This window comes from Rattus norvegicus, chromosome 1 (assembly GCF_036323735.1).
Source record: "Rattus norvegicus strain BN/NHsdMcwi chromosome 1, GRCr8, whole genome shotgun sequence".
NCBI classification, from domain to species: Eukaryota; Metazoa; Chordata; class Mammalia; order Rodentia; family Muridae; genus Rattus; species Rattus norvegicus.
The window spans coordinates 74,741,385-74,759,122 of record NC_086019.1 but is presented as its reverse complement, the minus strand read 5'-3'; the positions used below and the strand labels follow the sequence as shown (position 1 = coordinate 74,759,122).

General features: G+C 48.0%; 2 protein-coding genes across 7 annotated transcripts in view; both read left to right on the top strand.

The window, feature by feature from the left end:
- Prkcg (protein kinase C, gamma) overlaps window positions 1–10,851 on the top strand; it is a 29,340-nt gene extending 18,489 nt beyond the window's left edge. For all 5 annotated transcript variants that reach the window (XM_006228014.5, XM_039100736.2, NM_012628.2 and 2 more), the window contains 8 exons: window positions 1–110; window positions 3,298–3,389; window positions 3,474–3,536; window positions 4,755–4,893; window positions 8,183–8,263; window positions 8,748–8,855; window positions 9,537–9,677; window positions 9,857–10,851. The exon at window positions 1–110 is cut by the window's left edge and continues 79 nt beyond it. In XM_006228014.5, coding sequence (XP_006228076.1) covers window positions 1–110; window positions 3,298–3,389; window positions 3,474–3,536; window positions 4,755–4,893; window positions 8,183–8,263; window positions 8,748–8,855; window positions 9,537–9,677; window positions 9,857–10,045 — 923 coding nt within the window. In that variant the 3' untranslated portion in view covers window positions 10,046–10,851. The remainder of the gene's footprint in view (window positions 111–3,297; window positions 3,390–3,473; window positions 3,537–4,754; window positions 4,894–8,182; window positions 8,264–8,747; window positions 8,856–9,536; window positions 9,678–9,856) is intronic.
- Window positions 10,852–12,453: 1,602 nt separating this feature from the next.
- Window positions 12,454–17,738, top strand: part of Cacng7 (calcium voltage-gated channel auxiliary subunit gamma 7) — a 31,187-nt gene continuing 25,902 nt past the window's right edge. The window contains exons 1-2 of one of the 2 annotated variants that reach the window (NM_080695.2): window positions 12,454–12,693; window positions 16,063–16,287. In NM_080695.2, the coding sequence (NP_542426.1) occupies window positions 16,092–16,287 (196 nt within the window). In that variant the 5' untranslated portion in view covers window positions 12,454–12,693; window positions 16,063–16,091. The remainder of the gene's footprint in view (window positions 12,694–16,062; window positions 16,288–17,738) is intronic. The other variant, XM_039082037.2, reaches the window with a different exon arrangement.

The window sequence follows — 17,738 nt, the reverse complement described above, 5'->3', positions numbered from 1 at the left end:
ATGATGTAGACTGCACCCTTGTGGAGAAGCGTGTGCTGGCATTGGGAGGCCGAGGTCCTGGAGGCCGGCCACACTTTCTCACACAACTTCATTCCACCTTTCAGACTCCGGTGAGGAAGGAGGGTTGGGGGTCATGCTTTAGAAGGCTGAAATAAGGGTGTGGTCAGTGCTGAGAGATGACCTAGAGGGTAAGAGTGCTAGCCTCAGAATCTTAAGGGCCAGAATTTGAATCCCAGTCCTTGCATAAGAAGCCAGACTTGGCTACGTGTTCTGTCCCTCGCACTGGGGTTCAGAGATGAGTGGGTCCCAAGAGCTCTCTGGATAACCAGCCTTGTCATTTTGGTGAGCATCCAGTACAGTGAAAGACCCTGTGTCAAGGCAATAAGATAGCACCATATGGGATGCTTGGGCTCACACAGACTCACACTCCATATGCAGCATGCATCCACACACATATACACATATGCACACACATATACAATCACAAATGAATTATTAAAATAAATGAATAAGGCTGAGGGTGATGGTGCATGCTTTTAATCCCAGCACTCAGGAGTCAGAGGCAGGCGGTTCCTTCTGAGTTGGGGTTGGGGATTTAGCTCAGTGGTAGAGCGCTTGCCTAGCAAGCACAAAGCCCTGGGTTTGGTCCCCAGCTCCGAAAAAAAAAAGGAGAAAAAAAAAAAAAGAAGCCAACCTGCTCTACAGAGCAAGTTCCAGGTCAGCCAGAGCCATATAGTGAGGCCCTGTCTCAATAAAACAAAACAAAACGAATGAGTGATCTATAGAGATGGCTGGGTAGTAAAAAGAACATACTGTTCTTGCAGAGGACCTGTGTTTGTTTCTCTGGCACCCATGTGCTGTGGCTCTTATAATTCTAGCTCTAGAGGATTTAATGCTCTGGTCTCTGAGGATACCTGTACTCATATGCACATATAAGTCCCCCGCACATACATAATTCAAAACCATTTTAAATTTAAGTTTAAAAATGAATGAATGTGGCCATACAGGTGGGATCAGATGTGGTGGGGATGCAGGTACCGTTTGGGGGCACAGCCAGAATACGGGATCTGAGTGGGTATGGTCAGAACCTTTGCGATTCCTACGAGATCATTTTCCAGTGGCTGTAACTAGTGTTCTGTGGTTTTGAGTCTATATGACTTAGATGTAAATCTTTTTGTTTTTTGTTTTTTGTTTTTGAGGATGAGCCTGTTTGCCCCATGCTGAGGATCAAAGCCAGGGCTTTGTGCCTTTGTGTAAGCTAGGCAAGCATTCTCCAACCAAACTCTATCCCCAGCTCTTAGGGATGTCTTCTAGTTGGACACAGCAAGAATGACTGGGCTTCCAGGGTGATCTCATCCCTTCTGGAGTCTGACTGAAGGATGAGTCATAAAAGAGTGTTTCCCTGAGACTAAGGGATTGTACAAGAATTTAGAATCCTCAGGACTTGGAGAGGATTCACTTTCCTTGCTTCTGAGCAAAAACCAAGTGTGGCACATATTTGTCATCCTGGCCCTTGGGAGGCAGAGACAGGAGTATTGCCGTGGGCCTGAGCTTAGCCTGGCCCATAGAGTATGTGACTATAGTAACAATCAGAGCAAGAGAGATGCCTTAGTGCGCAAGAACACCTGAGGACCTGAGTTTGAATCCCCATCACCCATGTAAAAGGCCAGATCTGGCTTCATGAATACCCATAGCACTGGCGTGGTGGGGTTGGGGTTGGAACAGTGTCATGGGGTCTTTATTGAGTGTCACCTTAACTCTGGGTCCACTAACAGGCTCTGTATCAAGGAAATAAGGCAGAATGAGAGAGATGGGTGTTCTATGCCTTCTGACCCCACACATGCACATATAACACATACATGCAAATACCATCTACAGTTCACCGGCTTAAAAGAAAACAAGCAAACCAAGTGAAGCCTGACTACCTTTGGCTCCAGACAGTGAGAAGTGTGTGTGTGTGCGTGCGTGCGTGTGTGTGTGTGTGTGTGTGTGTGTGTGTGTGTGTGTAAGAGAGAGAGACAGAGAGGTAGAGTCACAGGATGTAACTTGAGATTTAATGCTCTTGGATTTCAGTCAAGTTCTGTAAACTGCTTAGAAAACTAACTAGAGGGGTTGGGGATTTAGCTCAGTGGTAGAGCGCTTGCCTGGCAGGCGCAAGGCCCTGGGTTTGGTCCCCAGCTCCGAAAAAAAGAAAAAAGAAAAAAAGAAAAAGAAAACTAACTAGAGTAACAAAAATAAGGCAGAGGATATTCTGAGGTTCCAGGATTAGAATCTTGGACCCTTCCTATATACTTGTCCAATTCCTTTGGGTTACTGGCTGAGTGGACCAGGAGGTCTCCAAGTCTGTCCCCAATGGGCAGGAGGAAACAGCTGTTCATAAATGGCTATGGTAGAAAGATCTGTAATCCCAGCACTTGCATGGTAAAGGAAAGAGGACCAAGAGTTCAAGGTTATCGTCAGTTACACAGTGGGTTTAAAGTTTGTTTGGGCTACATGAGTCTGTCTGTCTGTCTGTCTGTCTGTCTCTCTCTCTCAAAGCTTGGAGCTAGAGAGATGACCCAACAGTTAAAGACAGTATTGCTCTTGCAGAGGATCCAGGTTCAGTTCCCATTATCCATGTGGTGGCTCATAATGATCTGAGTCTTCAGTCCAGGGCATGCAATGCTCTCTTCTCACCTTCAGAGGCACCAGGCACAATATACATACATGCAGGCAAAACACTCAAAAAAGAAAAAGAAAGAGAGAAAGAGAGAAAAAGAAAAAAAAAAGGCATGGGGGGCGTGTCAGGGATGTTAGCCGCACAACCTTTAATCCTAGCATTTAGGAAGCAGAGGCAGGCATTTGAGGCCATCCTGGTCTACAAAGAGTTCCAGGACAGCCAGAGCTACACTTAGAAATCCAGTCTCAAAAGAAAAGAGGAGAGAGGAGAGGAGAGGAGAGGAGAGGAGAGGAGAGGAGAGGAGAGGAGAGGAGAGGAGAGGAGAGGAGAGGAGAGGAGAGGAGAGGAGAGGAGAGGAGAGGAGAGGAGAGGAGAGGAGAGGAGAGGAGAGGAGGAGGGGAGGGGAGGAGGAGGAGAGGAGGAGGGGAGGGGAGGAAGGGGAGAGGAGGGGAGGGGAGGAGGAGGGGAGGGGAGGAGGAGGAGAGGAGAGGAGAGGAGGAGAGAGGAGAGGAGAGGAAAGGAGGAGAGAGGAGAGGAGAGGAAAGAAAGGAAAAGAAAAGAAAAGGAAAGAAAAGAAAAGCGGTTCTGTTCAGGTGTGGGTGTGTCCCTGCCACTAAGCCACACCCACTCCTCCTTAGGACCGCCTGTATTTTGTGATGGAGTACGTCACTGGGGGCGATTTAATGTACCACATTCAGCAACTGGGCAAGTTTAAGGAGCCCCACGCAGCGTAAGTACCAGAATGGTGAAGGGAGCGGGAGGTGGGAGAAGTGATCCTGTTATTGACCTTCTAACTTGCCACGTGCTCCTCCAGATTCTATGCCGCGGAAATCGCCATAGGCCTCTTCTTCCTTCACAACCAGGGCATCATCTACAGGTCAGTAGCCCCAACAGTTTCTGGAGAGGGAAATAGGTCCCTGCAGGGGACGGGATTCCAACACACAGCTCCGGATTGTTGAACGCTAGTTGCCTTGGGTTTTGTTTCCTATTGCTGTGTGAAAGTACACTATAAGGGGGCTCGAAGGATGGCTTCAGCAAGGCTGGATGCTGCCCTTGCAGAGGATTGAAGTTTGATTCCCAACACCCATACCAGGTTGCTCACAACTGCCTGTAACTCCAACTTCAGGATATATGACATCCATGTTTACACCCCACCCCAGGCACCTGGACACAGACACACACACACACACACACACACACACACACACACACACACACACACATATACACACACATCTACGTTTTGAACCAAAAAACGAAACAAAACAACAACAAAACAGTCAAAGGGAGGAAGCATTTGGCGTGGCTCACAGTTTCTACCATTGAATCAAAGTAAAATATACTTGAAGCAGCTACTTACATCCACAATTAAGAACAGAGAACATCCCCTGCAGTGGTGGCTCATACCTTTTTTTTTTTTTCGGAGCTGGGGACTGAGCCCAGGGCCTTGTGCTTCCTAGGCAAGCGCTCTACCACTGAGCTAAATCCCCAACCCCTTTATTTTTTTTTAAGATTTATTTATTTATTATATATAAGTACACTGTAGCTGTCTTCAGACACACCAGAAGAGGGCATCAGATCTCTTTACAGATGGTTGTGAGCCACCATGTGGTTGCTGGGAATTGAACTCAGGACCTCTGGAAGAGCAGTCAGTGCTCTTAACCTCTGAGCCATCTCTCCATCCCAGCTCATACCTTTAATCCTTTAATCCCAGGACTCGGGAGTCAGAAGCAGGCAGATCTCTGAGTTAGAAGACACCAGCTTGGTCTACAGAACAAGTTACAGAACAGCCAGGGCTACACAGAGAAACCGTGCCTCAAAAGAAATAAGGAGCAGAGAACAATGGATTAATTCATGAAGCTAGTGCTCAGATTACATAGTCTATAAGCTTTCTTACCTGGGGAGTGGTACCACCCACAGTAGACTAGGTCTACCTACATCAACTAAAGTAATGAAAAAAGTCCTCAACAAACTTATCCACAGGCCAACCTGATCCAGACAATCACTCAATGAGACGCTTTTCCTGGGAGATTTTATCAAGGTGACATTGAAAGCTAACCATCATACTGTCCTTCCTCATACACTCATCCTCCAGGGACCTCAAGTTGGATAATGTGATGCTGGATGCTGAAGGACACATCAAGATCACAGACTTCGGCATGTGTAAAGAGAATGTCTTCCCTGGGTCCACAACCCGCACCTTCTGTGGGACCCCAGACTACATAGCACCTGAGGTAACTCTGAACCTGATGCTCTGTGGGCATCTCTCAGTGGGTGCAGTTGTCTAATAGTCATAGTAGACAAGGCTTGTCCTTCATTTGTGGGTGTCTTAGCAGCTCCCACCCATGGTAGTCTCCACCTGTGCCCTGAGCAGGGAGACTGATATGCTGAGCACTTGAAGTCAAGGGACTGGTCACACCATGATAAGAGAAGAAAGCAGTGAACTTACACATGTGTTTAGTGCCCAGCTCACACACTCCATACCATTCATACCCTTCCTGCTTCCCTACCTAAGGAATGGTGCTACTCACAGTGGGTTAGATCTGCCTACCTCAAATGGGTAAAGCAAGCAGGACCTGAGGATGAATAGTGTACATGAGTATGATTGGCTTGGAGGAGTGTGAGTAGAACACACACTATTCCAAAGTGGAGAAGGTGGAGACTATTTCTAGTGCGTTTTGAGTGGGCAGGCCTGAGAACACTATGCCTACTGTGAGGCTTTGTGTCTTCTGTATGCTGTTTGGGCGGGGCTTACCCTTTAGTACAGAATTGAATGGCAGCTCATTGATAAACAGTACATGTAGTTTTGTTGTCGATTTTTAAAAAAAAATCGTTACATGTATGTGTGTGTGAGTAGTAGTAGTAATAGTACTACTACTACTACTACTACCACTACTACTACTACTACTACTATGTATGTATGTATGTATGTATATGTATGTATGTGTGTGCATGTTTTCATGTATGTGGGCACATTTGTGCCTGCATGTGGAGGCCCAGGGTTATGTTAGGAATTCTGTACCACTCTTCCATTTTATTCATTGAGGTAAATTCTCTCAGTCAAACCTAGAGCTTGATGATATGCTAATCTCCCTACCTAGCTTGTGCTAAGGATCTTCTGCGTCCTCTTTCTGTTTCTAAGACAGGGTATCATGTATTCCAGGCTGGCTTCAAACTCACTGTGTAAGTGAGGATGACCTTGGATTTATGGTCCCTCTGCCTGTATCTCCCTAGTGCTGGAACAACAGCTGGTGTTCGTCAGGATACCTGGCTTTATGTGTTACTGGGGTTCAGATCCAGATGTTCATGTATCCTGGGGAAAGAAACACTCTACTAAGCTGCACTCCAAGCCTATGCACCTCATACTTTTTTTTCCCTAATAGTGGGAGCTGAACACTTACCCACGATTCTATAGTATTAATAGATCTTCCTCCTGACACTCTGAGAGGGCATGGTCAGAACCTTGAACTTCCCAGAGGAGCAAAAAACTGACCCTTGGATATTCCCCCCCCCTTCTCTCTGTTCTTTCTTTCTTACCTTTTTCCTGTTTATTTGTTTGTTTTGTTTTTCAAGACAGGGCTTCTCTCCATAATAACCCTAGCTGTCCTAGGACTTACTATGTAGACCAGGCTTGCCTCAAACCCATAGAGATCTGCCTGCCTCTGCCTTGAGAGTGCTGGGATTAAAGGCAGGCACCACCACTGCCTGACTAATCCTTGGATATTTTCAGTGGTGTTAAGAAGCCGGAGCTAATATTCTAAAGGTTCATGATGTAGCTGTATGTAGTATGCTCACACTGGCTTTGTTAATCTGTGGAGGCCATTGTACAGTGTGAAGGTGCTGTCTCTTGACCTTTACCATAGATCAGTGCTAGGACCCAAGTAATCAGTGTCACTGGTTGAAAACTCTTCCTGGAAATTTGAACTCACTGCCACAAGAAACACACATATAAAATTAATCCTGACTCTGACCCTGACTCTGAGGCTAGACTTCTCCAAGCTTAAAAATCTCTTCTCTCGGCCAGGTGTGGTGGCACACACCTTAATCCCAGCACTTTAGGAGCCAGAGGGAGGCAGATCTTTGTAAGTAGGAGGCCAGCCTGGTCTACAAAGACAGTCCAGGATAGTCAGGGTTCTGTTACACAGAATCTCCTGTCTCACTATTTGTTAGGCTGAACTGGGAGGATCTCCAGTTTGGGTGAGGGCAACTGGAGATATCTAGTGAGACCCTGTCTTGGGAGAAAAACAGAAAACAAGAGGAATGAGAAAATAATTGAATCAGGTATGGTGGCTCGCTCTTGTAATCCTAACAAGTAAGAGATGGGAGCAGGAGGATCAGAAGTTCAAGGTCATCCTTATCTACGTGGAAAGCCAACCTGGGATCATGAGGTCTTGTCTCAAGAAATGTTTCTCTGGTCTTTGAAATTCATCCAAGGGTCAGCCAGATGGCACTGTGGGTAATGTAGCTACTGCTAAGACTGATTGATCACTTGGGTTTTATCTCAGGAACCCACATACTGGAAGCAGACAACTGGCTCCCAAAAGTCTTTACTTCCACACGGAAGCCATGGCATGCATATGTTCTTCTCAGTAAACTAATAAAAATGTGTTAAAAATGAGATTTAGTTAGGCCTCGTGATGCATGCCTTTAATCCCAGCACTAGGGAGGCAGAAGAAAGTGGATCTTTGTGAGTTTGAGGCCAGCCTGGACAGGTAGTGCTGTTATGTTACATGGAAATCATGTCTCACCCTCCCCCACACACATTTAAAAAAAAAAAGAAAGAAAAGAAAAGAAAAAAGAAAAAGATTTAGCTCTATATGCTTAGCATTCAAACAGAAGGTGTGGTTACCCACATATTCTACATGGGTAGTACTTATGACTTGATCCTTAGATAGGCTTTAAAATATTATTAAAATTATTATTATTTTATGTATTCATGGGCATATATGTTACAGCATATATGTGGAGGTCAGAGAAAAAATTTGTGGAGTTTAATTTCTTTCCTCTTTTAAAAAAATTGCGTGTGTGTGTGTGTGTGTGTGTGTGTGTGTGTGTGTACATGTCACAGCTTGCATATTGAGGTCAAAGAACAACTTTAGGGAGTTAGTTTTCTCTTCTATGTGAGTCCTAGAAATTGAATTCCAGTCATGGGGTTTTGTGTGTCAAGGGGCTTTTTACCTGCTCCCATTTTGCCAGCCCTTCCATGGACTTTATATATTGCCAGGTAAGTAAGCTTGTAAGTATATCACCACTGTTTCCTGGATTTTCCAAATGGTGGAGCTCTTGCTAAAATAGTCAGAGTGGAAAGTTCTTGAAGTGGGTCAGGATCCAGAGAGAGAGGCCATAGGAATCCTGCAACCTTAGAGAACAAACATCGAATTCCTAGCACTGGGGAGGTGGAGACAGGAGATTAAAGAGTTCAGGGTCATCCTCCGACACATAGTTAGTTCAAAGCTAGCCTGAACCACGTGAGGCTCTGTCTCCAGAAAATATCACACACTCTGCTTTCTCTTCCTCTGTTAGATCATTGCCTATCAGCCCTATGGGAAGTCTGTCGACTGGTGGTCCTTTGGAGTCCTGCTGTATGAGATGTTGGCAGGACAGGTAAGGCAGAATACGGAATGTTGGCTTAACTAATGGCCACACAGTGTCGGGCGTCCCTTTTTATGTGGTATTATTCTAGAAGGAACAGAATGGCAAGGTTTAAGAAAACATGCTGATCCATCAGGAAGCTGGGGTAGCATGGCGCTGTCCGCGGTCCTGAAACATTGTTTTAACCGTGATGGTTAGTGAGAACAGTCTTTCCTGCATCCCTCTTCCCCCCATTAGATGACATATTGCCAGTGACTTACATAGCAGAAGACAGCTGGGCAGTAGAGTGATGCACAGAACTAGGGCATGTACGATAAGGAATTAGAGATGAAAATGGAATAGTTTTCTTGCTTTTATCTGAGGCAGTTGGCCGTAGGGGTGGGGTGGGAGGATGCATTATCAGGATGCTTTTGTTTGAAGTGGGTATTGAAGGGATGCAGGCTTGGAAAAGGCAGCCTCACATGTCTCTTACTTGATTCTGCCTCCTTTTTAAAAGCCACCCTTTGATGGGGAAGATGAGGAGGAGCTGTTTCAAGCCATCATGGAACAAACTGTCACCTATCCCAAGTCACTTTCCCGGGAAGCTGTGGCCATCTGCAAGGGGGTGAGAGCCCCAACTCCCAGCTTTTTCTGACCCACAACCCATATACCTCGGTGGCCGTCTCTTTTAGAAAAAGGCTCCTGTCACTCAAACCTTTCTACAGGCATTTCCTGCAAGAGTAATTTTGAACAATATTTTGCTACCTTGATGTCATCCCAGACCAAGGGTGGCATCCCTCTGCCTCACCCTGGCCCACAGCAGGAAATGTCAAAAGGGCAAAGTGTCTTTCTAGAGTTGGGTAGATCAGATTACCCCTAATCCCCATGACATATTCTTCATGGGTCTTGATGAGTCATCCAAACTGTAAGTCTCAGTTTCTTCTTCCTTGGGTGATGCAGAAGAAAGTGCATGGCCCACAGGAGATCTTCCACCTCTCCCCATCTCTCCCTCTCTTCTTCCTCCTGTTTTGGATTTCTCCAATTTCCTCCTCTCTGACCCTTATACCACCACATTTGATTTTTAAAAGCATTTTACATTGAATTTTTAGTCTACTGATTTGTGTATGTGTGCACACACACATACATCATAATACAAGATGTTCAGAGGACAGTGTTAGGAGTAATTTTTTTTCCCCTTCCAACATGTAGGTCCTAGGAATCAAACTCAGGTCATCTATCAGACACGGTGGCAAGTGCCTTTACTCACTGAGCTATCTGACAGGCCCTCTTTGTGTGCTTTCCACAGTTCCTGACCAAGCACCCAGGAAAGCGCCTGGGCTCAGGGCCAGATGGGGAACCCACCATCCGGGCTCATGGCTTTTTCCGTTGGATCGATTGGGAGAGGTTGGAGAGACTGGAAATTGCGCCTCCTTTTAGACCACGTCCGGTCAGTTGCTCTCCCAATTTCTGTCCCTGGAAGTTGGGTGGGACTCCCAAGCTTGTATGTGGAGGTGGGGTGGGGGGAATCCTTCTGCAGAGATGCTCCTAAAGGGATAAACAGAGATCACGGGGATGTGCATGGATTCTGATTATCAGGGCTTAATTTTCCATTCGCTCGTATCACAGTGTGGCCGCAGCGGCGAAAACTTTGACAAGTTCTTCACGCGGGCAGCGCCAGCCTTGACCCCGCCAGACCGCTTGGTCCTAGCCAGCATCGACCAAGCTGATTTCCAGGGCTTTACTTATGTGAACCCGGACTTCGTGCACCCAGATGCCCGCAGCCCCACAAGCCCTGTGCCTGTGCCCGTCATGTAATCTCATCTGCTGCCGCTAGGTGTTCCCAGTGCTCCCTCCGCCAAGTTGGCTGTAACTCCCATCCACCCCCATCCCCGCCTCTAGTCCGAATTTTAGGTCTCTTAAACCACCCAACCTTCTGGCCTCTTTCACGCGCCCCAATGGGTTCTAGACGCTGTTCCCCAGCATTGCTGGCATTTTAAACTTCAAACAGTCTCTAGAGCCTTTCTGTGTTCTAGATTCGTTGTGCTGAGCCCTGGTTTTTCCCCACCCCCAACATCTGGATGCTGTTCCAACTCTTCCCAGAAACCCCACTCCGTGTGGGGTTCTAGACTCTATCTTGGTAGTTTTATGCCTTCTCTCTCCCTAGACCACGTTGGGAGAAATAGTCTCATGAGATTGCCTGCTCCAGACTAAGATTCCAGATCAGCTCTCTGCATCCTTCAAGGCCCCTCCTACCTCCACTTCAGTTGTAGAATTAAGTGGGAGGCTGGGCTCCGTGTTCCAGGCCACCTCCCTTCCATGTTCTGGGGATTCCTGGCATGCACGGAGGATTCTCTCCCCGACTTTTCTCAGTCAGCTTTTGTTCTAGATTTGTTCCAGAACCCTTCACTGCTCACCTGCCCCGTGCATGGCTCCAGCCTTGGTCGGAATCACACACACACACACACACACACACACACACACACACACACACACACACACACCCCTTGTCCTCCGCAGTGCCTGCCACTTTCTGGGACTTTCTCATCCCCCACGCCCTTCCTTTATCCTCTCCCACCCAGACACAGCTGCTGGAGAATAAATTTGGGATGCTGATGCTAAAATGTTTGGATGTTTTCTCGTAAAGTTTGGGGGATGAAGTGGGTGCGGAGGTGGGCTGGCTGTACATAGAAACAAACATGGGGGGTAGTGGAGAGAGAATGCGCAGACCTGTAAAATGAAAGAGAAGAGAACTTCGGCATGAGTGCGACATACACACGGTTTCAGAGAAGACCAATGTGACTGCATCGGTAACATACTCAATGAATAACCCTTGACCACTGTGTCAGCAAGTGATCGACCCTCCACCCAGTTATTACATGCTCATATTCACACAGAGCAAAGTACAGGCACAGACAACACACACCCAAATCTAGAGAAATCCTGGAAAGGTACATGTAAAGCTGGCTGCCTGTGGAGAGACAGACATGATCAGAAGGACCCCATGTTACAGAAGGTGAGAGAACCAGAACCTGGGAGCTTGGAAGCCAGTTAGCAAGGCAGGAGACAGGCAGAAACGTCATCCCGGCCTCTTTCTCCCCTGACCCACTTTGCGAGTATGTGTGGAGGGGAGCAGGGAGTGGAAGGGGCCAATCAAGATAGACTACGTTTCCCAGCAGACATCGCAGAAGACCCTGCCCCCACCCCTACCCCCAGGTGCTGGCCTCTGGCCGCCAGGGCTGATGGGGAATGTAGTCTCTGGATCAGGCAAGCCAGCAGAATGGTGTGCCTGTCAGTGTGTTTGGAGGGGACAGAACTCAAAAGCTTAGCAGGTTCCTTTGAAGGCCTGGCATTTCTTCTCTGGATCTTCGAGTCTCACTCTAGCTGAATGCTAAAACTACCCCTTTCTTCGGTATCACCCATCCTGTACTCTTATCCGGTTCTTGAAAGCCCCAGAACAAGTTTCGACCCTCGGCGGGCGGCCTGCCCCTTTAAGAGTGGCCCCGCTGACATCACGGCGGGGGGGGGGGGCTGGCCCCGCTCCCGGCTCCGCCGCCGCTGCAGGACCCGGCTCTGCTCTGCGCCTGCCCGCCAGCTGCTCTTGGGACCCTGGCCCGGGACGCCCCTTCCCGCCTTCTTCAGCTACCTAGACGCCCCCCCAGGCTCCGCCCCTTGCCCGGCTACAGCCCCAGTCCTCATCAAGGGACATCCCATCCTGACTTGCCCCTGCTGTCTCTCCTCAGAAAGTGTCTGTCTGTCTGTCTGTCTGTCTCTCTATCAATCATCTATCTATCTCTATTTTTCTATCTCCTCCATACAAGCTTAAGGTCCCTGGATTTCAGTTTCCTTTGGTCCAAGGCCTCTGAGCTTTCCCTGCCTGGATTTTGGGACTCTCTTTCCTCTCCACTTCCAGGGCCTCAAAATCTCTGAGCCGCTGGAGTGGTGGGGGTGGGGACACCTGAAACTACTCCATCTCTGTCTCCCCTTTTCTGTCTGTCTTTTCTAGTCTCAGAACTCAGGATTCTGGGTTCCAGAATCTCTCTCTCTCTCTCTCTCTCTCTCTCTCTCTCTCTCTCTCTCTCTCTCTCTCTCTCTCTGCCCTTCTCGGGCTCTCTGCCTCTGTTTCTATTCTCTCTCCCTCCCTGCCTCCCCCCCTCCCTCCTGAAGGCTCATCTCATTCCCTCTCTGCATCCTCTCCCTTCCTTCCCGCCCCTCCCCTCCTCCGCATTAGCCAATGAGCGGCCGCCGGTCCCTGCTCCGGGCTGCGTCCGCTGAGTGAGGCCGCGGGCGCGGGGGGTGGGGGGTGGGAGGCCGGGAGGGGGCCGGGACGCCGGGCTCGGGGGCGGGGGCGGGGGGCGCGGGCACCGGAGACCCCGGTGGCGGCAGCGGCGGCCGGGGAAAACCGCGGGGCCGGTCATGCGGCTGCGGGGCCCGCGGCCCAGAGCGTCCGCCCAGCCCTGAGAGAGGTAAGAGCGAGGGGAGGGTCCGGCAAGGCAAGGGGGCTCCAAGCTAGACCACTCTCAGCCGGGGTTGGGGCTCCGGGATGTTAGAGGAGCTCCAGGAACCGGATCCCGAGGGTTCCAATGTTGGGTTTGGGAAGGTTTTGGCGGACAGAGGAATATTTGGGCCTGGTGGATCCCAAAGGACCTGGGGTCCTACGGTCCGAGAGTAAGAAAACAAACTCGTGGTGTTTGAGAGTTCAGAGAACGTCGCCTCTGGGCTGTGCCTCTAGGCGGGGTCTTTGAGGAAGCGGGTCACGATGAAGACGGAGAGCTCAGGCCGGCAAGCTGTGAGTCTGGGAAAGGGTCTTTAGTAAAGCGGAGAGTTACAGTCTCCAAAGATATTGAAGGGAGATGGAGTTTGGACTTGGGCTATGAGGAAAGGCACTTAAGCCATTCAGATATCCAGATCATGGAAACGCTGGGGTAAAGGGTCAGAAGGAGATTCCAGGCCTGGTGATGGTGGAGGTGGGGTGTCCCAGAGGTGGAATGACTGCTGAATAAAGAGCTCTGTGTGGGTCAAGTAGAAAGAAGATGAACTGGACGTGAGAAGGAATGAGATTAATGTGAGAAGTGAGGAGAATTGGAAAGGTCCAGCTTCCCAACTGCGAGTCTAGTAGGAGGAGCAGACCCGAAGGCTGAGGTCAGCTACCGGGACCAAGACAGTCGGGGTGATTGGGTAGAGATAATGCTTGTATGAGCTGAGTATTGGAAGCGGTGCAAGCAGCTGGCAGTCAAGCCCCAGAGCCACTTGGAGGGGGATGGGAAGAAAAGCTCAACACAGCTCTGTCAAAATCTAAGTCTCTGGGTCCTCCAGGAGGCTGGGGTTGGAAGTGATGGGCTCTGGACCTAAGAGTACAGGTGGTGACTCTGATCCTATGGTCTTTATTGGGATGAGGTAGAATCCCAAAGCACACAGAATTCTGATTGAGCAAAGTAGTGCATTATGTCTTAATTGCACGTTGGGGAAATGTTTGGGGGAGGTGTCTTAAACTTTATAATGAAAAAGATTGTGGGTGGGAGCTGGAGAGATGGCTTAGTTAAGAACACTTGCTGCTCTTCCAGAAGACTAGAGTTTGGTTCACAGCACCTGTCAGGGATTCACAATTGTCTCTTAACTCTAGTTCCAGTGGATCCATCACCTCTGGCTTCTTCCAAGGTATCCACCATCTCTAGCCTTGGGGTACATTCTCTTGAACATACCCACTTGCAGACACACACACACACACCCCTATACAGATTTTGCTTTTTTTAAGGGGATGAGTATAACTCTGGTTATAGAGGACTCTGACTGAGGTAGTTTGGAGACACCAAGGTGAGTCCTGCAGGCACATTATTGCATTTCATGTCCAGAGATTTCTTTTAGGGATGTGGTGGTATAAGAATTGTAGATAAAGAATTTGGGGGCTGTTGAGATGGCTCGGTTGGTAAAGGTGGTTGCTTTTGAGCCTGATGACCTCAGTAAGATCCCTGGGACCCGCATAGTCAGAAATACCAACTCTCGAAAGTACTTCCACAGGAGCGCCATGGAGATCACACACACACACACACACACACACACACACAACACACACACACACACACAACACACACACACACACACACACATGATTAAGGCATACATACATACGAAAAAAATTGGAAACCTTCAAGACCTCCTCCTAATTAGAACTTCTAAGCTCCTAATTAGAACTCAGGAAGTCTCAGATATAAACTGACTGGGTAGTTCTTGCTTAGAGAATACAGGACTTAGATATTCCTGATGGAAAAGTTCTAGCATGGGATATCAGAGTCCAGAGTCTGGCAGAACTTGGAGGGTGGGAATGAGGAATTCCTGATTGGAAAGTCAGTTCAGAGTGCTGTTTTCATGTTTGCTGGACGAGGGACATTGGTTTCAGTGGAGCGTTCTGGTTGGGAATGCTGGGTCTGAAGGGCTCAGCTCAAGCTCTTGATACTCTAGAATCTCGAATACAGATCACAGCTTCAAATCTCTGGGTCTTAGTGTCCTGGAAGAGATTGCAGTACTACAGGATCATGGGCCTGCCTGGACTAAGAAGGGTTAGTTCTGGGTCTAAGATTGAATAACTGGCTTGACCCCAGGCTAGGGAGATGGCTCAGAGTATAAAGCATAAGGCACAGAAGTGTGAGGAGGATCTGAATTCCGATTCCTAGAACCCACGTAAAGATCGTAGCATGGATCTGCAATAGAAGAATTTCTATGGTGAGAGGGAGGTAGACATAGGAGAATCTCTAGTTCGAGTTTGCATACCAGCTTGGCATGTGAAAGGGCAAACAAGAGGCTCTATTTCAAGCAAGGTGGAAGGAGACGGACACCTGAGGTTGTCCTCTGACCACAACACATGTGTGCCCATACTCATGTGAGCAACACACACACACACACACACACACACACACACATACACACACACACAAAGTGGTGACTTTAGAAAAAGACAAACAACTGAGCACTAAGGTTAAGATAAGCATTCCAAAGTATCAACTCAGGAGAAGGACTATGCTCAAAGTCTTATGTAGGTCTGAAGTCAAGTGTGGGAGTCCAGGTTATGGGGTTAGGGAGCCTTGAGTGGTGACCTACTTTGGAGGTTATTGGAAGTGATTCAGAGACAGTTCTAAAGAACACATTTCAGTATACCAGGTCAGAGCATAGAGTTAAAGCTGGGAAGCCTGGGATAGAATTTCCAAATAAATTGAGTTATCCGTCATTCAGTGTCTAAGCCTAGCACTGTAGTTCTGCTTACAATGTGGTAACAGATCCTTCGGGAGGGGTCCAGTGCTCACAGCTGAGGATTTAAATCAGGGCAGAGTTAGGTTTGCATTATCAGATTCAAATTTGAAGCTGTCGATCAGGCTAGTTTCTGAGTCACTGGCTTCCTTCAAAGCTTTAGGACTCTCCTAAGGTCCGGCTTCTAAAATTGGGCTTGCAAGCCAACCTAGGAAGTTGGATCTGGGAGACTCTGTCTTGGGTTGAGAATTTGTAATCTCATCAGAATCCTGATACTCCGGTCTGAGATGTGTCTTGAGTCAAGAATCATCTTCAGGTCTGACTGAAGACTGTGGAAGTCTTGTCTCAAGTTGAAGATCTGCATCCACAAAGACAAAGCACAGTGATTGGTCAGGGGAACCCAATATGGAGATTTGGAGTCAACAATTTTATGTCTCTTTTCAGAGTTCAGGGCTGGGATGGCTATTTCATTGCGCAGAATCAGACTGGAGTTTGGTTTTGGACTTTGTGTCTCTGACCAGAGCTAATGTCTCAGATCCCTGCACGGGTCTGAGGACTCTGGCCACTCTCTACTATAAATTCTGGTCCTGCAGGCCCCACAGGGCGCCCCCCGCCGCTCAGGATGAGTCACTGCAGCAGCCGCGCCCTGACCCTGCTGAGCAGCGTGTTTGGTGCCTGCGGCCTGCTCCTTGTGGGCATCGCGGTCAGCACGGACTACTGGCTGTATATGGAGGAGGGGACCGTTTTGCCGCAGAACCAGACCACCGAGGTCAAGATGGCGCTGCACGCTGGCCTCTGGAGAGTCTGCTTCTTTGCAGGTGCCCCCTTGCTTGTCCTCACTCACCCCACAGTCCTTATTTATAGTTATTCCAAGAATCCAGAAGTCGATCTGTTTTGATTTGTTTAACTTCTCCCTTGGAAGTTAAATTTCAGCATAAAACCCTCATGCTTACCCCTTTATTCCCTAGATATTGAAGCTCAGATACTCAAAACCCATATCTCTAACCTTCCTCCCCTGTCTGAAGAACTCTATTGGAAGTCAGCAGCCTAGGGACAGGGACGTGCTTCATTAGATAGGGTGCTTGGCAGCAAGCCTGATGACCCGTAATGGTGACAAGAGAGAATTTACTCCCAAAAGTGGTCCTTTCATTTCCACACTTGCACCCCATACAATCACACCTGTAATCCCTAAAAACAAATAATATAATTTTTAACTCAACAATTAAAAAAAAAAAAACAGAATTCTAGGACTAGAGCTTTAAGTAGCTCACTAGGTAGAATTTTTTTTTTTTTTTTGGTTCTTTTTTTCAGAGCTGAGGACCGAACCCAGGGCCTTGCGCTTCCTAGGCAAGCGCTCTACCACTGAGCTAAATCCCCAGCCCCTAGGTTTTAGCACACGCCCTAGAACTTTATAAATTATGTGTGGTGGTATATGTCTATAATCATAGAACCTGGGAGATTAGAGGCAAGAGGATCAAGGTCATCCTTAGTGCCATAGGGAGTTCAAAGCCAGCCTGAGATACATAAGAGTCTGTCTCAAAGAGAAAAGGAAAATAAAAAACAAAACCGGTTACCATCTAGATTCAGAACTTGGCTGCTTGGACAGTTCCAGTGTTTCTTGAGTGAGAAAGATTCCTTCCCTGCAGGCTGAACATTGAGACCATTTCCTTTTAGAAACCCTGGCTTTAGCTGGGGCAGCACTGCACACCTTTAAACCCAGCACTGGCGAGGCAGAGGCAGGTGGATCTCTGTGAGTTCCAGGTCAGCCTGATCTACAGAGTGAGTTCTAGACAGCCAGGGCTACACAGAGAATCTCCGTCTTGGAAAAAAAAACAAAACAAAAGCAAAAAGAGAAAAACAAAGCAAGAAAAGAGATCCCAGCTCCCTGGACATTAGGAACACAGAGTCCTCATCCACAGCTCCCTTCTCATTTAGAATGTCAACATCCAGCCCTGCCCTCCTTCACCCTCCAATGCCCAGAACAACCAAGATCTTTCAACATACCGTGACCGCTTTACCATTGAGCTACATCCCTAGCCTTCTCTTTACTTCCTATTTTAAGACAGAGCTTTATTAAATTGTCCAGGCTGGATTTAATCTCATTATGTACCAGCTGGCCTTGAACTTGCAATCCTCCTGCCTCAGACTCCCCATTAGATATGATAGCAGTCCTGTATCCCCATGCTCAGCTGACTTAGCCCCTTCTCTCCAGCCCCAAGAACAGCGCAGATTGTAAATTTTGGGTGAGATTTCCTGTTTTCATCCTGGG